Source organism: Atta cephalotes (genome assembly GCF_000143395.1).
Source record: "Atta cephalotes unplaced genomic scaffold scaffold00002, whole genome shotgun sequence".
Classification (NCBI taxonomy): Eukaryota; Metazoa; Arthropoda; class Insecta; order Hymenoptera; family Formicidae; genus Atta; species Atta cephalotes.
In genome coordinates, this window is record NW_012130066.1 from 1,148,353 (window position 1) to 1,171,078 (window position 22,726).

The following is a 22,726-nucleotide window of genomic DNA, read 5'->3' on the forward strand; positions in this document are numbered from 1 at the left end:
TAACTATTAATTAACTTACTTACTACTTAATTAATTAATTAATTAATTAAGTTAAGTAGTAGTAAGGTAAGTAAGTAAGTAACTACTACTACTCTCTCTCTCTCTCTCTCTCTCTCTCTCTCTCTCTCTCTCTCTCTCTCTCTCTCTCCCTCTCTCTCTTTCTCTCATATTTCATTAATTTTATATCTAATCTCTACTACGTACATTTATAAAATAGAAGAGGAAATTTATACGGAGTAGTGAGAATGCGTAAAATATCCGCTATCGCGGTTTCCGGAATTAACAGAGTTCATTGATAATCGGGACAGTTTGACGAGAATGCGGTTTTATCGCCATGTAAGAAATAACACAAATCTACATATTGTACACCGAAAGTTGTCTCCCTGTTCGCGCCCTGTATGTCTCATCGGAATTCGCGAGAGCAACAAGACGAATATATATGGACGGTGCCTCTAACATGTGTACCATCATTACTTTTCTTAGAGCTCGCGCGTGTCTAAAGACCGATACATCTTCGTCTGATGTTGCAGCGTCGATTCTAAACGCCTCTAGCGAGAGTAATGACGTGAGTCAGAAACTTTGTTAACGTAGGGAAATAAAAAAAAAGCAAACCTAACCTTACCAAGGCAGAATAATTTCTGCGATCTGTTGTTTAATTAAGCGATGTAATAAAACTAGCATACTATGTCTCTATGTGAAAAATATAATATAGTTATAAATACCGCATAAATTTTATAACTATTAATAATATTTAGTGTTCTTAGGGCTAACAAGTACGGGATCTATCGACTTTTCAGCGCGAGCTCTACGATTACAACATTCATCGATTTTTGTACATCATATATACTTTGTAAATAGACTTGAAGTTTATGAAGCTAATCGTAACTTTCTAAAAGACATATTTACTTATTTAAAATGTCTTTATCCTTTTTAATTTACATTTTTTAATGAAGCGAAATAAATTCAAAATCAAGAGAGCTTATTCGCGCTTGAAAATCATGTAAAAGCATCGTGCTGTCTTTAAGTCTCTTTGCAGAGTATTTAAAACGATAAAATTGGATGATATAGTGATGTTCGCGGATATCCTCCTGGATTCTCCAGTGACGTATGCGGTGGCGCAAATGGAAAGGAAAAAAAAAAAGAAAAAAAGACAGCGCGAGCGTGCCCGTCGCTTTCGTGAGAGAGAACGAATGTCACGCTTTTCACTTTTCGCTTTACGTCAGAGTGGCAAGAAAATGCTGTACAATAAACGCGCGACGTGCAAAACAAGACCAAGATTCGAGAAAAACGCGCAGCGCAAAAAACGAAAGTGTCAGTTGGGGCGAGTTGTGTCGTTGCTGTTCTCCTTTCTTTGCTTCATTGCTGGTCTCGCGCGGAATAAAATCGCCTGGAAGCGATCCGTCGCGAAGCACTCGAATGTCGAATTTCTCACTTTGACTCCGTACCGGCGACTTTTACTTTCGACAACTTGAAAAGAATGGAATAGTGTCGAGCGAGAATTTATTTGTGTCAACATGTCGTATATATTAATATCGGAAACTTAAACGTTTTTGTAACACTTATTAAAATGATTTTATTCTCACTGGAATATTGCAGTCAACTTGTTCAGAGCTTGAATACTTTCAAGTTCAAAGCATCTAACGAATACGTGTACATACGAAATGCTGGTATTATTAAATGTAGCATTTTATCGCTTATTTATTTCATATTTTCCCTTTTATTTCGATGGATGATTTTCGAAATAAATACACGCTCGATGTAAAGGAAACAATACAAGCCGCATTTATAATAATGTTTCAAAGAGAAGTTTCGCTTTATAGAAAATTACGTTACATTTCTCTCTATAAATTATAAATAAATACATATATACACATATATATGCGATACGCTCTTTAATTTCTCCCGGCAAAACTGCTGGACACTGTTCCAGATTCTCTCGGTATAATTTAAAGCTTGGATTCGCGATGAGAGGCTCGTCCTCTCCTCATTCATGAAAAGAGCGATCTCAAGCTTAAAGTCTCAAAGCTAAATGGAAAGGAGAAACGGCGGAAATGCTAAAGGAAATTCTCGCGGAGAAGCTCGACTATATGCATACACGGAGGCTGTGGCACTCGATCTTTCTTTACGTAATTTACCCTGCCAGAGAAAGATCATATATATGTATAAATGTATATCCATCTTCGTCCCGCTCTTTCATTCTCTAACCGTTTCTCTCTCCTTGTCACATTTTCGCACAGCTCCTTCTCTTTTATGTTAGGTACACCTCGCTCAATTGATGTCTCATCTCTTCTATTTTCACTGTTTCTCTCTTTTACCCCCCCCCTTCCCCCCCCCCCTCCTCCTTTTTCTATCTTTGCCTCTAACTCTAATTCTTCTCATCCCGATGTACGATGGACTTACACGAGACTCCTCTCTGGATGTCTATACACTTTGCTCTTTGCTCTACGTTACTTTAAGTAAATCCGTTACTTCCACCCATACGAATGTACATACTCGATGTCATCTACGTTTCTTTATATTATACATATATATATATATATATATATATACATGCATATACGCAATTATGTGTCTCCCTGTATATACCCGCTGACAAAAGCTGACCGCACCGTGTAAAGACATAAAGATAGATCTATAATGATCAGAGAACAAAAAAAAGCAATAGATCCGCTGAGACGAAAGAGAAATGAAAAAGACGAAATGTAAGTTGTCCATGTTGAGCAAGTTTAGCATATTGGCCCTCCACGCTACTCTCTCCCAACTGGCACGAATTCTAGTTGTACGCTAGCGTTTTTTTCCTCCTTGACGGCTCGTTTCTCATCCCCTTCACTTTCTTTCTTTCTTTCTTTCTCTCTCTTTCTCTTTTTCAATTCTCTCCGTACGTCTGTGGCTGTCTCGTTGTTTAGCTGAGTGATATTTCAGTTTCTAGATCGTATTACCAACTTCTCGCTCCACGTACACACACACTTGTATGGCTCTCTTTCTTTTTCTCTTTATTCTCTTTCCTATCTGTCAGCTATCCTTAATTTTGGTTGCGAGCGCAGACACACGAACACCAAACTCGTCCTGAGTGATGCACAAATGCCAAACGTCCGAGCGCATTGTCATCTTTGCGAGAGATATCACTAGTGGCGCGCTCGCAATTGTGATGCTGCGGCTATACAATCAACGCCCAATATGTGATCGACAATTCAATATTCCCATCGATACGCAACGCGCTCGGCGAGCACGCGATAAATAAACGAGTATTCAACGGCTCCGTCCGTTCGATTTTTTTACTTTCACGGGTGCTTGAATGCGAGCGTTTTTATCCAATGTTCGACGACGTGACGAAGCTGATAATCTTAAACGGTTACGACGAACAAGCGCACGGATCGCTCGGATGGAAACGCGGGCGTTTGGTTGTTGTCACATTCACGCTTTTCCCTGGTATATAATATCTCTGCAGATATAGGAAGTACTTGCACAAGCGCAGATTTAATGGACGAACTTCTATCAGAATACATCGAATGAATTTTCCTGGGCAAGATGATGTTGCGAAACGTATCAATATTGGCCGATTATTATACTGGGGAAATGCGCGCTTTGGAAACAACCGTAGACTGACATTGTATAATACATCAATGCTTGTCGCAGCGGCTCTTCTTCGGCTTCAAAGGAATTTCTACACGTGCAATTGTAGAACGAAATGGTACACATGAAAAATCGATACACATGAAAAATGCTTGATAAACATTGAAAACAAAATGTCACGAATAATGAATAATATTAACAATAATTAATCGTTTAATTTTGCCTGAATTCATAATTAAGGTGCATCGGTTAAAAACATTTTATAAACAATTTACATACAACTCGTACAAATGTTACAAAAACAGATTAATCTTCTAAGAGGATAATGTTCTTTAAATATTTGATTTTATAATTTTCATTAATTTCAACGATGCTTACTAAGCAACAAAACTTGCACGCGGCAATCCTATTTTAACATATAAAACTATTATATGAAAAGATAATGAGAAACGATAATAAAGTTGGGGGTTAGATTTTTTTCGCTGTGATTTAACAATTCTCAGAATCTCATTGTCATCTTCATTAAAATTCATTTTTCACTTCCTACTTTAAATCAGGATAAAAAGATTTTCTCGCCCGCTCTTTTATTCGCGATAACTTTCCTATTCCCATTACTAACCGCATCTGTTAACAGAGATTGTTCGTAAAAATAATCTTCAAGGATAATCCCATTCGTCTTCTGATCATTAATTATCTTTTCATATTGTTCTCCATTTTTCATTTTAAATGATATAGTTAAAAAAAATATATTACAGTGATTATACACATTTAATAAATTATATTATAAATTTCATGTAAATTTTGAAGAATTAAATAATAATAGATTTGCTTAATTTTGAATTCTTATTCGTCTATAATTCGGCTGTAACTTTTTAAGTAGTTTTTAAAACTTTATTTTTTAATTTACTATAAATAATTAAAAAATTAATATTATATCTTTCAGACTAATTCTCGTAAGTAATTACTTTATCTAATAAAACCTAAACTATGTTACCTTAAAGTATAATTTTGAAATTAGCATATCATTCAAAAGTTTAGTCGTAAAATTACTTTACTGCATCAAATTTCAGTTTCGAAATTAGGATATTAGATTCGTATTTATGCCACAAATTCATATCATGTTTCCGTGAAACATTATGTTACATTTTGAATTATAATATTTCGAATAGTTTCATTTGAATAGAACAGTAACATGATCAATTTTCTGCAACAAGTTCTTTTGAAAAAATGCACAAATGTACAGAAAATTGTATGTACTTTTAATTGTTAAAACACTAAATCAAAGTAAATTACACAAAGTAATAACAATAAGTATATTATTTTTAGTATGCATTGTATATGATTTATTGCAGCCGAAGAAGCGCATCGCGACGGTACACACTTATTTGCTTGCGTAGAAAGAAACCTTTTCAGTAAATACATATGTAAATATGTAAATACGTAGGAAACAGCTTACAGTTCGGGAAAACCGTACGTAAAAAGAGAAAGATGGACGATTTATGTTTTTTCGTAATAATAAAAGGCTTGGACACGCGCACGCGGAAAGGCATGCGAAGCTGGAATGCAGAGAAGATGTGTGAAGCGATGTCATGGAAACATCAGAAGGGAATACGAGAGGCGAAGAAGACCGAAAGGAAAATATATAAATCGTCGATCGTGACGAAAGAAAAGAGATGAACGAAAATGAAAGCTATTTTTAAACGAACGTTTTTCTTGACTGTTTTGCACGTACAGGGTATAATCTAAGAAAACACATCCAATGGATGTATATCTTCTCGATGCTTTTGAATATAAAAATATCAAATAATTATTTATGTTTTAATACTAAGTAGAGTTATTTTAGAAACTGTTTTTCTATTAGTTCTTTCAGACAATTTATAGTTACTCATATAAATAAATAATAAAAAAAATTGTATAAAATTGCCATATTCCAATATTATTTAATTTGTTATTTTAATATCATTTTAAAATTGGTCATTTTAAAATTTTTCGTGAAATACGGACTATATTAAGAATATGAAAGTCCGAAGATTCGTAAATGTAAAGATTAAAATTTTTTAATTTTTGTGTATAAAGATTTAAGAATTAAAATTTTCTATCTCAAAGATGCTTAAAAAGTTTTATAATTATAAAAACTATAGATTTTCAAATATATTAAGATTTCCAATGTTAATATTTTGAAAATTTTCGTAATTTTACGTCTAGAATCTTTTCAATAATTTTGCGATATACAAATTATATGATTATATTTTTAAAATTCTATAAATCTTATAAAAAGAAACTGTATAAATTTATATTATAATATCGGATCATATTTATATTATAATATCGGATTTTGACCATAATTGAAAGACTTAAATTATTAATTAAAAATCAGAATGAATTAGAAATTATTGACTTGAATAATTAGTTTGAAAGAGTTAAATAAAAGTCAAATGCAAGCAAAGTAGATCGGCATCAGTACTTTTCTAAGGATTACACCTCTGTACATACACGATCACACACATAGTTGCTATATGTATGGTCTGCGACATAGAATGGGTCTTGACACGAATAAAATTAAACCTCGAGGACTGCTCTTAGTTTGCTCACATTTTTCTTCTTCTTTTTATCTTTTCAACAAAACTCCGCGAAACCGCTTCTGCATGCAAAATTAACTCTGCTTCGGTCTCCTTAACAACCGTGAGTGGAGCACGAAGTTTCGCTAAAAAATCCTTCAATATGTTTTTGCGGAGAATTTAGATACCTTTAATTAGGTACTTTTATTCATGAGTTTTATCAGTATTACTGCTGTAAAATGGTCAGTAATTTTGTTTGTTTAATTTCAATACTTATTTGTAGATCCAGCAAAAACTGCTTTCAATAACTCTCCGCTGTCAACTTTCTATTATTATATTTTACATTTTAGAGATTACATTTAAATTGAGAAAAACCCGGAATATTCGTTACCACTCGCTGGTTCAGAAACTTTTAACTCTTCGGATTAAGATTAGAAACTTTAAAACTGTTTTCCTATCTTTTAGGAACAAATAGCGAAGGAGAGGCAGGTGACCGGTCGAATACAAATCCAGGTTTCGTACGAGGCAGAACGTAAAGAATTGGTTGTTTCGGTTTTTATGGCCGACGACTTATGTGTGCGAGAAGACACCGGATTCGGCACCTTGCCGGAAGCTTTTGCTAAGCTTATCCTTGCTCCTCCATCGTAAGTCCGTGGACAGCTCATAAATTCTAGGATCGAATGTATCCGACAGCGAAATTGATTTTTTATTGTATAAAATTTACAATACGAAATAAAAATCGTAGACTATTAATATTAAAAGAAATTGAAAAGAAAGAAATACATGAAATTAGATATAGATTGATATTTGAGAAAAGTTTCACGTAAGCGCAATTAACGTATTGTGTGTATTGATTATGTAATTTTCCAAGAACTTTACCAGATTAATTTTGTTTCATGTATCTTTTATTTGCTCTATGCTTCGAATCTTCGATGCTTAAAATGAATGATTGATTAATCACTCGCGACCTTTACAGCGGCGAAGCAACTCCGTTGAAAACTATTGTAGCTGAGCCGACCCAGAAACCTATTTGGAACGCTACATTGTTCTTTACTGGAGTTGATGGTGAGAGCCTGATGGAACGTGCGATCGAGGTGACTCTCTGGGATTACTGTCCCGATGGCGATAATGTGTTTCTTGGCGAGTGCACTGTCGATGTTCAGCGAGCACTTGAAAATGATAGAGCGGTTTGGTAAGTGCATTTGTCAAAGAAGATTGAAGAATTTAAATAACTACAATAGTCATAATTTAACATGTGATATTTAATATTCACAATAAAACGATTTTGCCTATGATAGCTAATTACTATCATTGTTATAATATTTGAAAATTTTTATAAATTGATTAAGATTTAATAAGATTAAGTAGTTATTTTTAAAAAATAATTTTTAATTATTATCAATTGCATTATAAATATGTCAAATACTAATGTGTAAAATATTTATTTTTCGCAAATAATAAATATATGTAGAAAGATCCATAGAGATAATTGAGAGTTGTATTTCAAATAGAACAAGTCACATAAAATTAATTATTACTGATTGAAAAATGACTTTTTGTATCCATTTTGATGTTATTTTAGTGTTATGATAATTTTTATTTTGCTTGAAATGCTAATCAAATTGATGATTAACAATAATTGCAAATAATTAACGTTCCGTTATCACTTTATATGTATTCGTTAACGTTCACAAGTCGAAGTCGCTATAAAATGTCAGGTATCGATTGGAAGATCCACGTGGGCTTCGAACTGGCAAATCGCCATATTGCTCTCCGCGCGGCTCCGTTTCAATGGAAGTCGCCCAGAGACTGTTTAGGAAGGAACTGCGAGATCGGAGCTACAGCGATGATACGCAGAGTGATAGCGGTAGCCCGGAATTCTGCTTCCTGCATCCAGATCATGCTTGGCACGCCAATTCCAGACGCGGTTCCAGCCAGTCCGAGCAACTCGAGGTTGAGCCGTATGAGCTCAACCGGGATTATAGCAGATCCCTGCCGGGTAGCCGCAGAAGCAGCTTCCAAAGTCAGGGCGGCACTGATAGTAAACGTGAGTGTCACGAAAAGATTCGACACGGTCCAATTTCTTTTTCGACGAAATCACTAGTAGGAACGTAACATTGCGTTAGTAAGAGGATCTCTCTCAAGTAATTTCGATTAGTTTCTTGACTGAGAGAAATTAATACGAGGTTTATAATTACGAGCATATTTAATATTATAGTAGTCGAAAGGATAAAATTTTAATTATGAAAAAATGATATTAAATTCGTATTAAATTTCTTCATCAAGAAAATTTTAATTTTTAATTACATTATATAACTAATAATTATTAATATGTAACTTATTAAACAGGAGATATAATAGAGGAAAGATATTACACTAATATTTTTTATTATAAATTTGCAATTTAAATCACTGGTAGTAATAATATCTAATAGTAAATCATTCTGATGTAGCGTTTTTAATATATCTCTAAATTGGCGTTACAAATGATTTCGAAATGCATTTGCCAAATGACGCATTTAAGGGAGAGTGGGAGAATTGCGAACACAAGGTAAACAATATTATTGCAGCATATTAATAACTTACTTCTCACATCCAGTTTGATGTACGTTTCCTGCCACACCATAATACATGATCATAGAATGCAAAGTTTAAAATAAATATAGTTATATATTTGATGTAGGAGGGAATAGGAGAGAAATTGTGAATATGAGAAAAGTTAAATAAAGTCGACAATTATTTATCAATTATAGAAGTGTTTATTCTGGGATGTTAGCTTTAAAGTATATACTATACTTAATTTATGTAATATCAATATATAATCAATAATAATAATTTTAAACAAAACAAATACTAACTCGATATTGCCTCGTGTGACGACGGATAAAACAAATGCTCCAAAAGGTTTTGCTTTTTGTTTGTTGTTACAATTATACAGTTTATTAGTAATACACGAATATTAATTATTGTAATTTAAAGTCAAATAATAGGAGTGTCTCTTTTAAATAAACTTTTATAATTGATAAATAATTGTCAATTTTATTTAATTTTCTTAAGCGTTTACAGTTTGTTCACTCAACACATAAAGGAAAGAAAATAGAACATTAGAACTTCGGAAATACAAATTCTGAAAGAATTTCTTGTTAGAATTTTCGATACCATTCGGATACTCGACCTAATAAACCATGTTCCGCTTTTCATTGCAAGCTAGCCACCTCCACAAGTAAATTCACTCTTCTCTTCTTTTTCAAAGATGATAACGATAAAATGGGACTATCTGTGATGCTATTGTTGGGTTAGCCTCGAGTGCTGCTTGGAAGCACTTGGCACGCTTAAGTAACAGCTTCCTCGATTATCGCTATTCGATTACGTCACTTCAGCTAGAAAATGTCCATGTAAACGTTGTAAACAACAAAAATCGATGCATCGCGCAGCAAAAAATAGCAAGCATCAAAGAAACATTAAAAAAACAGAATATCATAGAGAATGACACAGCATTTTTTTGTTTTAATAAAAATTATAAGATATGATAATATAAGACATGTAACAATTTACAATTTAAGTAATAATTATTAACAGTTGTAAATTTTTAGAGTGAAATATCTACATTAAAATTAAATTTTGTTTCGCAAAGCACAGACAAAAGATCGTCATCAGTTTTCGGTATCATTAATGTGGATGAGTTTTATAATTGTGTCTATAATTCCTATTACTTAAATTTATCCCAGGTGGAAGTATGGGTGAAGCCGATATGCCTGCTATAGTGCATTACAATCGCGATCGGCGGCGAAGTTCGTTCACCAGACCGATGAGGGATCCCGAGGAGATTCTGGAAGGTCTGCGAGCGTTGAAGGCAACTAAGGGTGAGCTCAGCAGGACCATGAGTCTCTCCGGTGACAAGAGACGCGGCAGTCGTGAGTATAAATGTTTTCCTTGCTTCTTTTGGCCATCATTTCGCTCGTTCGTTCGTCCGTCGTCCGTCTGTTTGTTTGCCTTTTGTACCTTTTCATTCGTCTCACCCCCACAACCATTTTTACTGCATTTTACGATACACTTTTTCTCTTTTTCTGTCTTTCTCTGTTTTGTCACCGTTATTGTTGTTTAACATCTTGATGGTAACCATTACCATCACCATCGTCGTTTGATTAGATTACAGGACTCATTAATAAACGTATATCATATCATAGTTGTGCATCCTGATGTATGTAAGTGTGCGAGTGTGCGTGTACATTGTGTTTGGGTGTTCATGCACCTCACATGTGATTGTCTGATCATATTCGTTAAGTGTGTGCATTTACACAAGTCACCTGCCTGTCTCTTTTTCTCTATTAATGTTGATTTTTCCTTCCTACACATTTTATCTTCGATTTTTAGAAAACAATTTTTAAGAAATCAAATTTCACACACTTATTTATCATATTTTCTAAAAAATATTCTTATCTCCATATTAATTGTAAAGCAAGAGAGTTCTAAAAGAAATTTAGAAATTTTTATTAAATAGTAGAAGTGTTGATTAAAAATTAAACATCATATTTTTTCATTAAAAAAAGATTAAGATTATTTATTTAAATGTAAATCTTTTAACTCATACAATAATTTGATAAAATCTTTGAAATAAAAACCTTTTGATAAAATTCTGAAAACATTTCTTATTTTTACTCTTGCGTTTATAGTATTTGTGACATGAAGAAAGTGGGACTCTTTCACATTAATTATCTTCTTATATAACTTTAGTATTATATTAGAGAGCAAGTTTTTAAATTCTTAAATTTTTTGAAATTATCATACTATAAAATTAATCCATATTCTGTAATTTTTTTCATAAAATTTGTGTGATTTAGTAATCACATTCCAAATCATTCAGTGTAGTTCTTATCTATATTTCTTTTAGCCATATCGTATGACTCTTTTGTAGAATTATAGAAACTCTTCTTTCTAATTTTTCAACATTTTTATATTCGAATGTCGATGCAATTATTATTTATTTGTTTCGCACTATCACATATCGATCCCACACGGTTTGACCGAGCGAACAATCTTGATATGCAGAGGAATTTCTTGTTTGTCAAAAACCATTTTTGTCCGAATTTATGGAAACTAAATCGGACAGATCAAAGCGGGAATAGCCCGACCTGGAAAGGATTTTGATGAGACTTCGGGATACGATCGACTTTTATTATAGATTTTCGTGTCTAATGTCGACCATGACGATGACCGCCTTTGACATTCGCCTTTCGTTTTACATCCTCAATTGTGCTTCGTTGCTTATCTTATCGTTCATACGCTCGATGTTTGATTCGGCGTTTACTTCGTTCCTGGATTGGATTGAAACTCTCCATCGAGCTTTCGTCAAAAGACGTTACACAGGATCATCGAGCTGCGCGGAATTGATTCGTCGACGTCGGAATGGAATTAAGCAAGAATAAAAAAAGAATAGTGCCTCGATCACTGCCGTGAGTCCATCTGAAGCTTAAACAAATCCATCGTGCAACATTTATATTTCCGCTTGAATCTGTGAAATTTAATTCAAGCTTCGCTCGTCAATCATCCTCCGCTTTTTCGTCTCGAGGAGTCATCGTCTCGGTCGACGGAAATGCTCGAATTAATGTGGTTCTACCGAGCATAAAACCACCACGTTCATTTCGCCTTTATGTCTGTCTCTCGCTCTGCTTGCGTTCCATGAAGAGGTCGATGTACTCCATCAAAACCAGCAAAAGATAACATGATCCGTACTTTCTGCTCATCTGTATTTGCGATCGCTGTTGCGCGCCGCTGTTGCCTGTTGCTGATTGCTCTCGCAGTAATGATTCGAATCCCTGCTCCCGTTATGCCTCAGGCTTTTACAAAGCGAGAAACAATATCATCGCCGCCATTGCCATCGTCAATGTGACCACAATAGTGGATGACATAATTCGCTATTGTGCTTCTGCCGTTGCACGCACGTGTGTGACTTTACGCGCCGCGACTTTCCGCTCTCTGTTGCTCTCTTTCTTTCTATCTCTATCTGTTCTTATGCTGTTTAATCTCTCATTCATTCCTCCAAATATTATTTGTCGCATTGACACCAAGTGTGCCATAAGCGTTGCTGTCATCGTTCTATCAGCAAGATTATCGTTTCTTCAGGCTTAATGGTCGCTTTGCCTGGCGACTTCTGGCAAGTATTAAACGTACGAAATCGATTGCGCGATGATAATATGTCATTTAATAATTTAATTTCTTGATAGTCAAAAATTTCTTTACATTTTTTTTAAGTCAGTTTAAAAATTGTTTATATAGCATTTGAGAAAATAATGATCGAAGTAACGTTTGTAAATGGCAATATTATAATCGGTGCTTTTTGTATATTGGTGTAATGAATGTAATCTAATTTTCATAATCATTGCGACATTACTAAGCAATATATTAAGGTGATTAACCATCCAAAATTAAGAGAGAGACTTTCCTAAATTTTAACCCTTTTGTCTCGAGTGCGTTAAAAGGTGCGGTCGAGGTGTTGCTGTTACGAATGCTTCGAAGCATTTTTTGATTGGTCAATTAGTAAAATTTTTTCTTCCTTGGCAACTCGACCGCACCCAGAGACATGATTATGAATTGTCGTTCTTTTAAATGTGAAAATAATAAGTGTGAAATAATAAGGGAAAATAATAAACAAAATATAATTTTTAATTAACGTGTGAAGAATTTTATAATTTTTTCAGTTTTGAAACCCAGATATTATTCATAAAATACATTCAGTAAAAAAGTACAATTTTAAAAAATAATGTGATCTCATAACTTGATGTAATTTTTATCATAATCTCAGGGAATATTATATATTAGGTGTCATTAGTTACAAATATAATATAATATTGTTTAGGTGTTTCATTAACAATTGTTAAAAAATATTTACTTATTAAATTTTAATTATGATAATTAATATTAAATTTAAAAAAAAATGTTCTTTTTTTCTTCTAAAAGAATTGATTATTTTATAATACATTCCATTTCGTTAAAATGTATATTAATTCTTAAACATATGAAAAGCAATTTATTTTCTAATTTAACACTATCAGAATTGACAAAATCGATGACATTTTTCCGCGATAGATCTAACTAATCCGATAAGAAATTATGCCATTTTTGTCTGATGGAAGAAGACTAGATTTGCGAGAAAATAGACTGCGAATTATGCATGAGAAAAAAGCTGGCTGATGTTTTTGGAGCACGTATGGAAATAATGAATTTTAACGCAAAGTGCTCCTCACAATTATCCCTGCCTACTCAGTTTCCTCGCTTTGACTCAAAACTACAGTCGAACCTATCGAATTATGCGGCATCCACCTGTATTGACAGTAAGTCGCTGAGTTGAATATTCGAAGCGATCATTAAGCGCGCCCCCGAAAGTTACCAAAAGAATCGCAATCACCTAATCAATTTCTGGCCTTTCGTCTTCCTGTTGACATCTGTGTGCATCTTCGTTCACGTATGTGCCCGGCCTCGAGCGCAACGTGCACTTTGAACTTGACGCTTCAATGTATTGTTGATTATTGATATCCTTTCTCGGTCGGCACCGTCCGCCAATGCCGAAAACTCTGAATGCTCTTCGTACTCGACTTGAATCGCGAAACAATCGGTTCGCTCGGTCGAAACGCCATCGGCCATCGTCACGACCCCGATTATCGACGACAAATCGTGGGCCACGCACGCACGACCAACCAATCAACCAACCAATCAACCAACCAATCAACCAACCAACCAATCAACCAATCAACCAACCAACCAACCAATCGACTACCATCGACCACCAACAACGACAACAGAGTGCGTAGTCCCAACAGTTACTGTGTGGCAGTGCGAGCCTGTGTCTCCGAGGACCGGTAACTCGGCCTCCTTCCCATTGCCGCACTCCACACCACCTCGATAAATAATCGCAAGGCACTGTCAACCAACGTTATGGGCTTCCGGTAAGACACACTCTTTCTCTATCGCTCACTGTCTACTATAGCTCTTTTCTTCTATCACTCTCTGTACTTTATCTGTACTTTAAGCAGAATCTCGCTTCCAATTTTCGTCCCTTTAATTCACCTTTTTTAACAACGGTATCGTAGTATTTGTTCTGCAATAAAGAGAGTATAAGAACGGAATAGATTTGATGATAGACATAGAGAAACTGTTGATATTAGAATATCCATTAGTTTGAACGTTCAAAATAGACGAAATAGGAAGTAGAAACAGAGTAGAAATAGGATTTCGATTTGAAAGTCCCAAGTTTGATTGATTCTCGGATAAAAATTTAACGAACACTTAATTTTTTTTCATAATGATATCTTTTACGCAATTTTAATAAAAAGAATAAATAATTCTATGGTAAAACATTAATTCCATTAATGATATCACGCTTTTTATTCAAAGGTACACAGTTGGAAAATTTGTGTACCTTCGAATATTAAATTTAACACATCTCACATGTACAAACAATCCACTAAAATTTTTGTATTAATTTTAAAATGAATGTTAGAAGGTGATACAAATATTATGTAAAAATTAACATAAAAAACATACCATTGACACAATTTGTAAACTATCATATTTCTTCATTAAAATTAATATTTATAATATGTTAACACATTTTATTTATTTATCTTAAAATTTATATTTAAAAAAAACATTATTTTTGTTATTTGTTTATTTATATAATAAATAAATTGTATTGTTTTAACACAAAAAATATTGAATATCAATTTAATACAAAATATTAAAATAATATGTCACATTATGTTAAATTAATACTCGGATATTAAAAATTCTACGCAAAATTTTAACAAAGACTTGAGTGGAGCATTTCTAATACAATTTTTTTTAATGTATATAATGAATATTTTATTTTACAGTGTTTTACTTTTTCTACAACTTCTTTATAAATGTTCAAATAATCAATTTTATAATAGAAACAATTTTTAAGTAAAATTTATATGACAAATATTTTTATATCCATTATATAAATAACAATTTATCTATCGCTACTATACGCTACTATACTGTTCTGAATATTTTTTTCTATAATCTTTTAATTTTCTTTATTATTTTATTTTGTTCTATGTTTCGTAGTTCTTATTAATTGAAGAGATAAACAAAACATTTCGTGAAAAAAGATTTTGAAAGAACTATCATATTATATACGTATCATTATATATTTATTGATAGAGAATACCGTTCTAATAACTCTCGCGTTTCGCTTCTTTATTTTTGCACTTCTATTTTTTTCTCTTTCTTTGCGCGCACGTGCCATTAATTTGTCTTCCCTCGATACACACTACATTATATTTTTCAAAGACGCACGTAACATCATTTATCATGAGACAAGGATGAGATATGTCGGTAAACTTTACCTGTCAAATATGTTCTTTTCTGTTTGCACATATAATTCGTAACCCCCCCTCCCCCAATCGTAATATAATTTTTTAAAATGAGATTAATTATATTATTGTTAATTTGCAATTTCTCGGGCATACTATTAATTTCCTGCTTGCGTTAATCGTACTTCATTTCTGCTCTCATTTAGTCTATTTAATCATTCTAAACGTCAAAAGTTAGAGCGTTAATTCTTTACCATCTTCTAATCTTTATCCCTTCTTCTTTCTTTTTTTAAGATTATATCTTTTGTCATTTTTTAAGAGACAATTACTTAAAAATAATATATACAACATTTTCTCTAAAATTATTTTTATTGTTTCATTCGATACTTTGTTAAAAATCAAGATATCTTGAATAATAAATTCTGTTTAATCAGCAATATTATAATTTTATATGTTCCAATAGTTTAGAAATACACGTGCACATCAACTTTGCATCTTTAGTTATTCTAATATTAACAATTTCACACATATTAACTTTCACAACTTGATGAACAGATAAATAAATTCACAATTGATAAAAGAGCACCTGAATACATTCATTCACGTTATTTATTTATTTATTTATTTATTTATTTATATTATTTATATTAATAATACCATTGCGGAAATAGAGCAATTTTTCGAATCATCTGCGGACAGGTGAGTAACAAACAAAATATCCACATTCCGTTCCTTACTACAAGCCTTCACAAATTCCTTTTTGTTTCTCTCTCCTAAATTTTCTTGCAATTAAAGCAAGTTGCGCTTTAGAATATTTGCTTAAGCACACTATTAGCATTTATAGATAATTTGAACGCTAGTCACTTATACTGCTACCACTGTTGCTACAATCATGATCATCTTAGGTAAGAGATTTCAAATGCCATCGTTGTATTGTCGCACGTCTTTAACACTATATATATTGACACGAACATCTGACAAATTCCCTTTTTATTAAGATGAGTAGTCTATTTAACGAACTGTCTCTGTACTGACTATACGACATCTTTTTACTGATTCTATTTTTATACTATGTCTAATTCTGAAATTGTCTTTTTTACTTTTTATCTTTTAATTATTTTATTTATTACTATTCTTATCTATGCATATATGTATATTTAAGATGTTCTACTTTATGATACCTAAAAATATATGTTGTACAATAAAAAGAACGTTATATATCTAGAATACAAAAATATTTTAACGATATTTATATGAAATCATAATATTAATGTACAAATGATTATGAGGCTTAAATAAAATAACATTTTTATTGAATTTTTTGACAAAAAATTTTTAATATTCTTTTATAACAATTAAAAATAAAAGATATAAAATTTGGGACAAATAATAATGTTTTGTAGAAATAAATAGGAAAGTACTTTATTTATAAGCAACTAAAAAAAGTTTTATTTTTTCTTATATCGGAAAAACTGAAAACAAATGGACTGAAATATAATTTTAAACACAAATCTGTATGATTAATAATTATGTTATCCATAAATTTGTAACTTTGTCAAAAAGATATTTAGAATGATCAGAATTAGGATGATAACAAATAATGAGGAAGTGTAAAAATGAGAACTTTAAAAGAAAATAATAATAGAATGAGAACGAACTATATATTAGCTCTTCGAGCTTCTAATTATCTTATTACAGCTATCGAGACTGAACTTCTCTCTTCGTAGAGTTGAAACTCCCTGCTATCGTTGGTACTTTGGAACTAAAGTTTGTATCTTACTTCTATGTAGAGAACGCGTTTGGAATTTATTACATATATCTATTTAATTCAGGAAGCTTCGGTTGTTGAATTTCACGATTCGATTAACAGTTCCATTGGTATTGATTGAATCGTTTGCATAGAAATTCTTACTGTATATTCTTGTATACTATAATAAAAACTATCAGAAACGTAAATAATAAAAATTTTATATATGATAAAGATTATCAGAAATAAAACATTAGTATAAGATAGTAATACATACATATATGTAGTATTTTTTATTTATTTTCCATTATAAAAGTAATATAAATACAAGTATAATCTTTTTATTACTTTTTACCATTATATACGATCAATTAAAAATTAAAAAATTATCTAGTATAATCCTAATTGCTTATTTAAAAGAATCACTTACATAATAAGACGATTTATATAATCATAGGATGCTTGAAGCAACCCATATAGCACAAAAACTTGTAACAATATTGCAACGTTTACAATGTCACTACACTATTATTGGAATGTTGCAATATTGCTGCAATGTTGTTGTAATCTTCTGTTTGAGAAATTTTAATAGATATTTAAAGAAATTAAAATGTATTTGTTAATGATAGATATAGATTATTGCAATTATATTGAAATTCACACGACCGAAGATGCTTTGCAATTGTCGTATTGTTAGTAGAAGCTTGTCTGAAAGATCTGTTGCAATACTGAGTTTTTGATAATACAAACCCGTAGTATTGACTCTTCTGATCGGCAGGTGTAAATTGTTTCATTCAGATATAACTTAACTGCAATCTGTATGGAAATATGAAATCATTTAAATTTAGAAATGTCAATTGTAACTATTGGGAATTTTTTAGACTACTAGAATATTGTTATTCAAAATGAATAAATAATATCTTGAGGAAACAGTTTTCTGTTTCCTCATGCAATTCCATACAGTTTGCAGTCAGTCCAATGTGATCAATAATGTGAGAAGATATTTTTCAACTTATAGGGCGGGGTGAGCGCAAAGACAGCGTTATGGAGATTCCTGAGAGATTTTATGATCGAAATAGCGAATCCGACGAAGACGAGAAATGGAGGTACGCGATCCATCTTTCATGACAAGTTAAAATGGATCAATCACTCTATTCTATTCACATTTTCGATTGTATTTATTATCGATTCATCAATTATGCTTTCATCATATCGTTGATATTTTAGTTCAGATATATCATACATGCAACGATAAAGGAACGGATGGAAACTACAAATCATCCTACATTGATATTTATTAAGTTAAACATAATTGAATTTGTATGGCGTAACTTTTGTTATTGCAGTCAGTCAGCGAGAAATGAAAATGGCGTCGATTTGAAACTGGGTCGCGGACAGTTGCTGCCGAAAGGATTCAAAATAATCAGTGGTAAAATATTTGTTTTAATTTCATTTCGTCCCTCGAAAGTAAATTATTTGTACTCGCAAATTTTACGTTTTATTTTAGTTTTGCAGTATTTTGAGTGACTCGAAAAAAGTTCTAAATTAAATGTATACGTATTTCTTCTCAGAAATAATTTATGTTTTTATTTAATAAAAACAGATATTTGATTCATTAAATCTCAAATATTTATCAATCTTTATTTTATTGGAATTTTTCTTATTATAATTTTCTTTTGCATCCATTTAATTGGGATTGTAAACATTATAGGAGCACAGAACGGCGAAGTACAGCTAGGTTTCTATCTATGCAAGGGAACTCTCGAGGTCGAAGTTATCTGCGCGAGGGATATTTGTCCCGAGGAGAAGGAGGAACCAGGTAATTTCTGGAGTATACTTTCTCTCTTTGTCGCTGTTAATTCGAGTTATTCGTTCCTGTTTGCTATAAAATTCTCGCAATCTAGTATCTTTGAGGTCCTCCCGACTATCTATCCTCGCGCGAGCGTTAATTCCATAGTCGTTACTTTTACAACGTGCAGGTATTCGGTCTTGATTATTCATGCATTACTTTAGCGTTTAGAAACAAATTTCCGAGCCAGTGTTCAGCATGCCGGTTAATCGCAACGACCTACATCCGCTAATTTGTTAAGGTCAAAGCTGCAGTAAAATTAATATTTTTTATAAAATAGTTAAATAGTTTTATAAAATAGTTAAATATAAAATAGTTTTTTTTATAATTTTTTTAAAAACTATTAGCTTGATTTTTAAATATTTTAATAAAAAAGTTTAATACTAATTTAATATAATGATACGACAATAAAACACATTTTCTACCTTTTTCAGAAATTTTTAATTTTTTCTATTTTTATGTATTATAAAAATAAAATATTTCTTTGATCTACATTTATTAAAAATTTACAAAAAAAGAAAATTCTTTCTACTTATAGATACGCTTAAAGTGTTAGATTTTAAGACCATTTTCCTAAGACTCGACGGCAAAATTTTTATCTTTATCTATAGACACTTACGTGAAGACGTACTTACGAGAACGAGACGGCGATAAGTGGCTGCAGAAGCGCAAAACCCGCGTGGTGCGACACTCGAAGACTCCGCAGTATCGGCAGACGCTGAAATACGGACGCTGCGACACTCTACAGGGCAGGCACTTACTGGTGATGCTCTGGGAGAAGAAGCAAGCCTTCGAGAGCAACCAGGGGCTGGGCGGCGCCGAAGTGGATCTCGATGTGCTGCCACCGAAGGAATTCATCTTCGATTGGTATCCGCTCTTCCCGATCCACACCCTCGGCACGCACAACGCAGACTCACCATGATGGTTAAGGGAAAAATGGGCCCTCGAGGCTGGCGAGCTCGACCTCAGATTGAGCCTTTTGCTCAAGGACGAGGATGAGCCCGTCGTCAAGATCATCTCTTGATGGAAATCGTGGCTGATTATGTGGCATCGTTGGCTGGATCGAATTCAATGCAATCTCGATCTACGTGAGATAACAGTATTCTGTATTATTACAAGTCCTTAAATATAGCGACGAGGCTCACGTTGTTCCAGAAGGCAAATGAAGTTCGCGACGATGAAGTTTCAATTCTTTTTGTGTTGCTGCGACCTTTCAATTATAATTTATATTTACAATAACGTATAGTATTCAAATAGAAAAATATTTTTATTTCGTTCAATCGATTAAAATTATATTATACACGAATATTAATTTAGGCTACAGTCCACTAAATGCTACAAATGTTTCGAAGCATTTTTTGATTGGTCAATTAGTAAAATTTTTTTCTTCCGATTGATCAATCAAAAGTTTCGAAGCATTTGTAGCGCCAAGTGAACCGCACCGTTAATCGGCACTCATAATTGGCTGGTATTAAATCGATAAATGTATTTTATAATGATTATTTAATCAATCTAAAACTGCAAACAAACAAGTTACGAATAACATATTTATCGATTAAATGTTTGATTATTTATTAACATTTGTGTGATAGAAGAAAAATATATTTTTAAAGTCAAAATATATTATCAAAAATTATAATAAAAGGTTTTATTTTTTCTTTTATTAAATATAATTTATAAACTTAAAACAAATGTCGCGGAGCATAGAAACTTCAGATTGTTTATCACAATGCATAAAAGATTTTCAAAAAGAATATCAGTCAGCAATATAGTTCGCATATGACGAACTTAATTGAAAGTGATCCATAATCATACGTAGCATATAACTGGAAGACAATCAACTTCAGAGGACTGTTATTATTGAAGAAGACAATCAACTTTAAAAATTATAAAGACATAACGCTTTCATTGAATTTACGCTTGTGGGATGACGTCAGCGTCAACGTCGTCGCACTTTTTTTTTTTTGACGAAGAGAAAGAAAAGACAGGACAAGGAAAATAGATTCGAGAGAACCGAGTTCCTTCGATTAGCGCCTTTTGAGATTCGCGAGTGTTTTATAGGCAGTCGCGGTGATTTTTAGCAATAAAGGTGTACCTGCGCAAGTCTTGTTTGTACGAAGCAGCAGGATACGGAACAAAAAATATGGAAAGGTACGGAAAGTTTATTTTTCGATGATTAACTACGATTAGAAATGAAAGTGGAAGCAGCCATGTATCCTGATGAAATGATAAGGGTCCATTTTTCCCGAAACAAATATAATACTGACAAATATGTCGATTGTGCGAAGCGAAACTCGATCGACATCTGCCGCCGGCGGCGGTCTCATCTGGTTGATCCAGTCAGGGATTCGATCGAATTTCATACGTACTAATTCAAATATCGATATTTAAGGGTCAACAGGAATATAAAGCCTGTTTGATCTTTCTATATGCCGACGAGGCGCTTTCAGAATTCGCGTTTCTATTTAAAGTAGATATTTGATTTGGAATGCAGATCAGAAGTTTGCAGTAATGTAGTATAATTACAATTTCTTTGTTCAAATAATTCTGAATTATATCCTTTTTCTCTTACATTACATTTCACATATATAAGTAAAGTAATTAATTCGTACAAATATTATATTAATGTTATAAAATGCAAATCATAAACATATTATTACAATCTGAAATTATAGAGTTAGAATTTTTGTATATACATAGTATACACAAGAATTTTTGTGTATACATAGAATTTTTGTATATACATTGTATATACATAGTATTTCAAAAAAAGTGATGACTATAAGAAAATAGAAAACAGAATTTAATGGAATGCCTCGATCGGCGTAACTACTTAATGCTTTAACTATTTAATGGTAGACAATCGTTTCAAGGCTCGCTGGCCGAGCTAATGACAAAAAAAAAAGGAGTAATTAGCTTGAGGTGGTGGCGAGACGAGCGGATGAGTTCCCGGAAGTAACTTCGCGGTTAACTTGAATAATAACCAACCAAACTCGGTGTTTAGAAGTCGCACAATTTTTGTAGCTCGTAGACTGATAGCGAGACTTCGACGTTTCTCAGATGTAATACTGACGTCCCGTTTTGCGTAGCGTCCCGAAGATCATTATGACTCCACGAAGCAGTCCCGAGCCGTTCGATTGGTAATAAAAAAGACAACGGAAAAAAATTGGCAGATATGACGTGGAAAGAAATATGTAACAAAAATTCACGAGCTTAATTTATCGCTTCGGGATGATTTACGATGATTCTCGGGACGCGTTAATGTGAATGTTTAAATCCTATAATGTCCCACGACGAAATTAGGGACATAATGGTTTGTCCAGAATTATTGCGCTTACCCCGCCCGAGTAATTAGTGATAGGTCATAAACGTGATAATATCGTAACAGAATTAATTAATGATTCGGCAGCATTCTCACGATATGATCCATGAGTCATGTCTTAAATGATTGAAGTTCACAAATTTATTATTATTATGCTGACAATGAGTGTGATGCATGCACAGAGGAACACACAACACAGTACGTAAGTGATGTATGTGTATAACATGAAGATTACGGCGTCGATCCCGGGACGTGGTATATACATACATATCTATAAATATACTATATATTATTACAATCCGCGGGGAAACGAAGGATAATCAAAATGTACATGTGTTTAAA

General features: G+C 32.8%; 1 protein-coding gene across 1 annotated transcript in view; it reads left to right on the top strand.

Moving 5' to 3' along the window:
* LOC105622576 (regulating synaptic membrane exocytosis protein 1) overlaps positions 1-19,984 on the top strand; it is a 138,173-nt gene extending 118,189 nt beyond the window's left edge. The window contains exons 14-21 of the mRNA XM_012203995.1: positions 6,597-6,775; positions 7,108-7,323; positions 7,850-8,178; positions 9,860-10,045; positions 18,232-18,319; positions 18,560-18,642; positions 18,925-19,032; positions 19,674-19,984. Coding sequence (XP_012059385.1) covers positions 6,597-6,775; positions 7,108-7,323; positions 7,850-8,178; positions 9,860-10,045; positions 18,232-18,319; positions 18,560-18,642; positions 18,925-19,032; positions 19,674-19,984 — 1,500 coding nt within the window. The remainder of the gene's footprint in view (positions 1-6,596; positions 6,776-7,107; positions 7,324-7,849; positions 8,179-9,859; positions 10,046-18,231; positions 18,320-18,559; positions 18,643-18,924; positions 19,033-19,673) is intronic.
* The last annotated feature ends 2,742 nt before the right edge of the window (positions 19,985-22,726 follow it).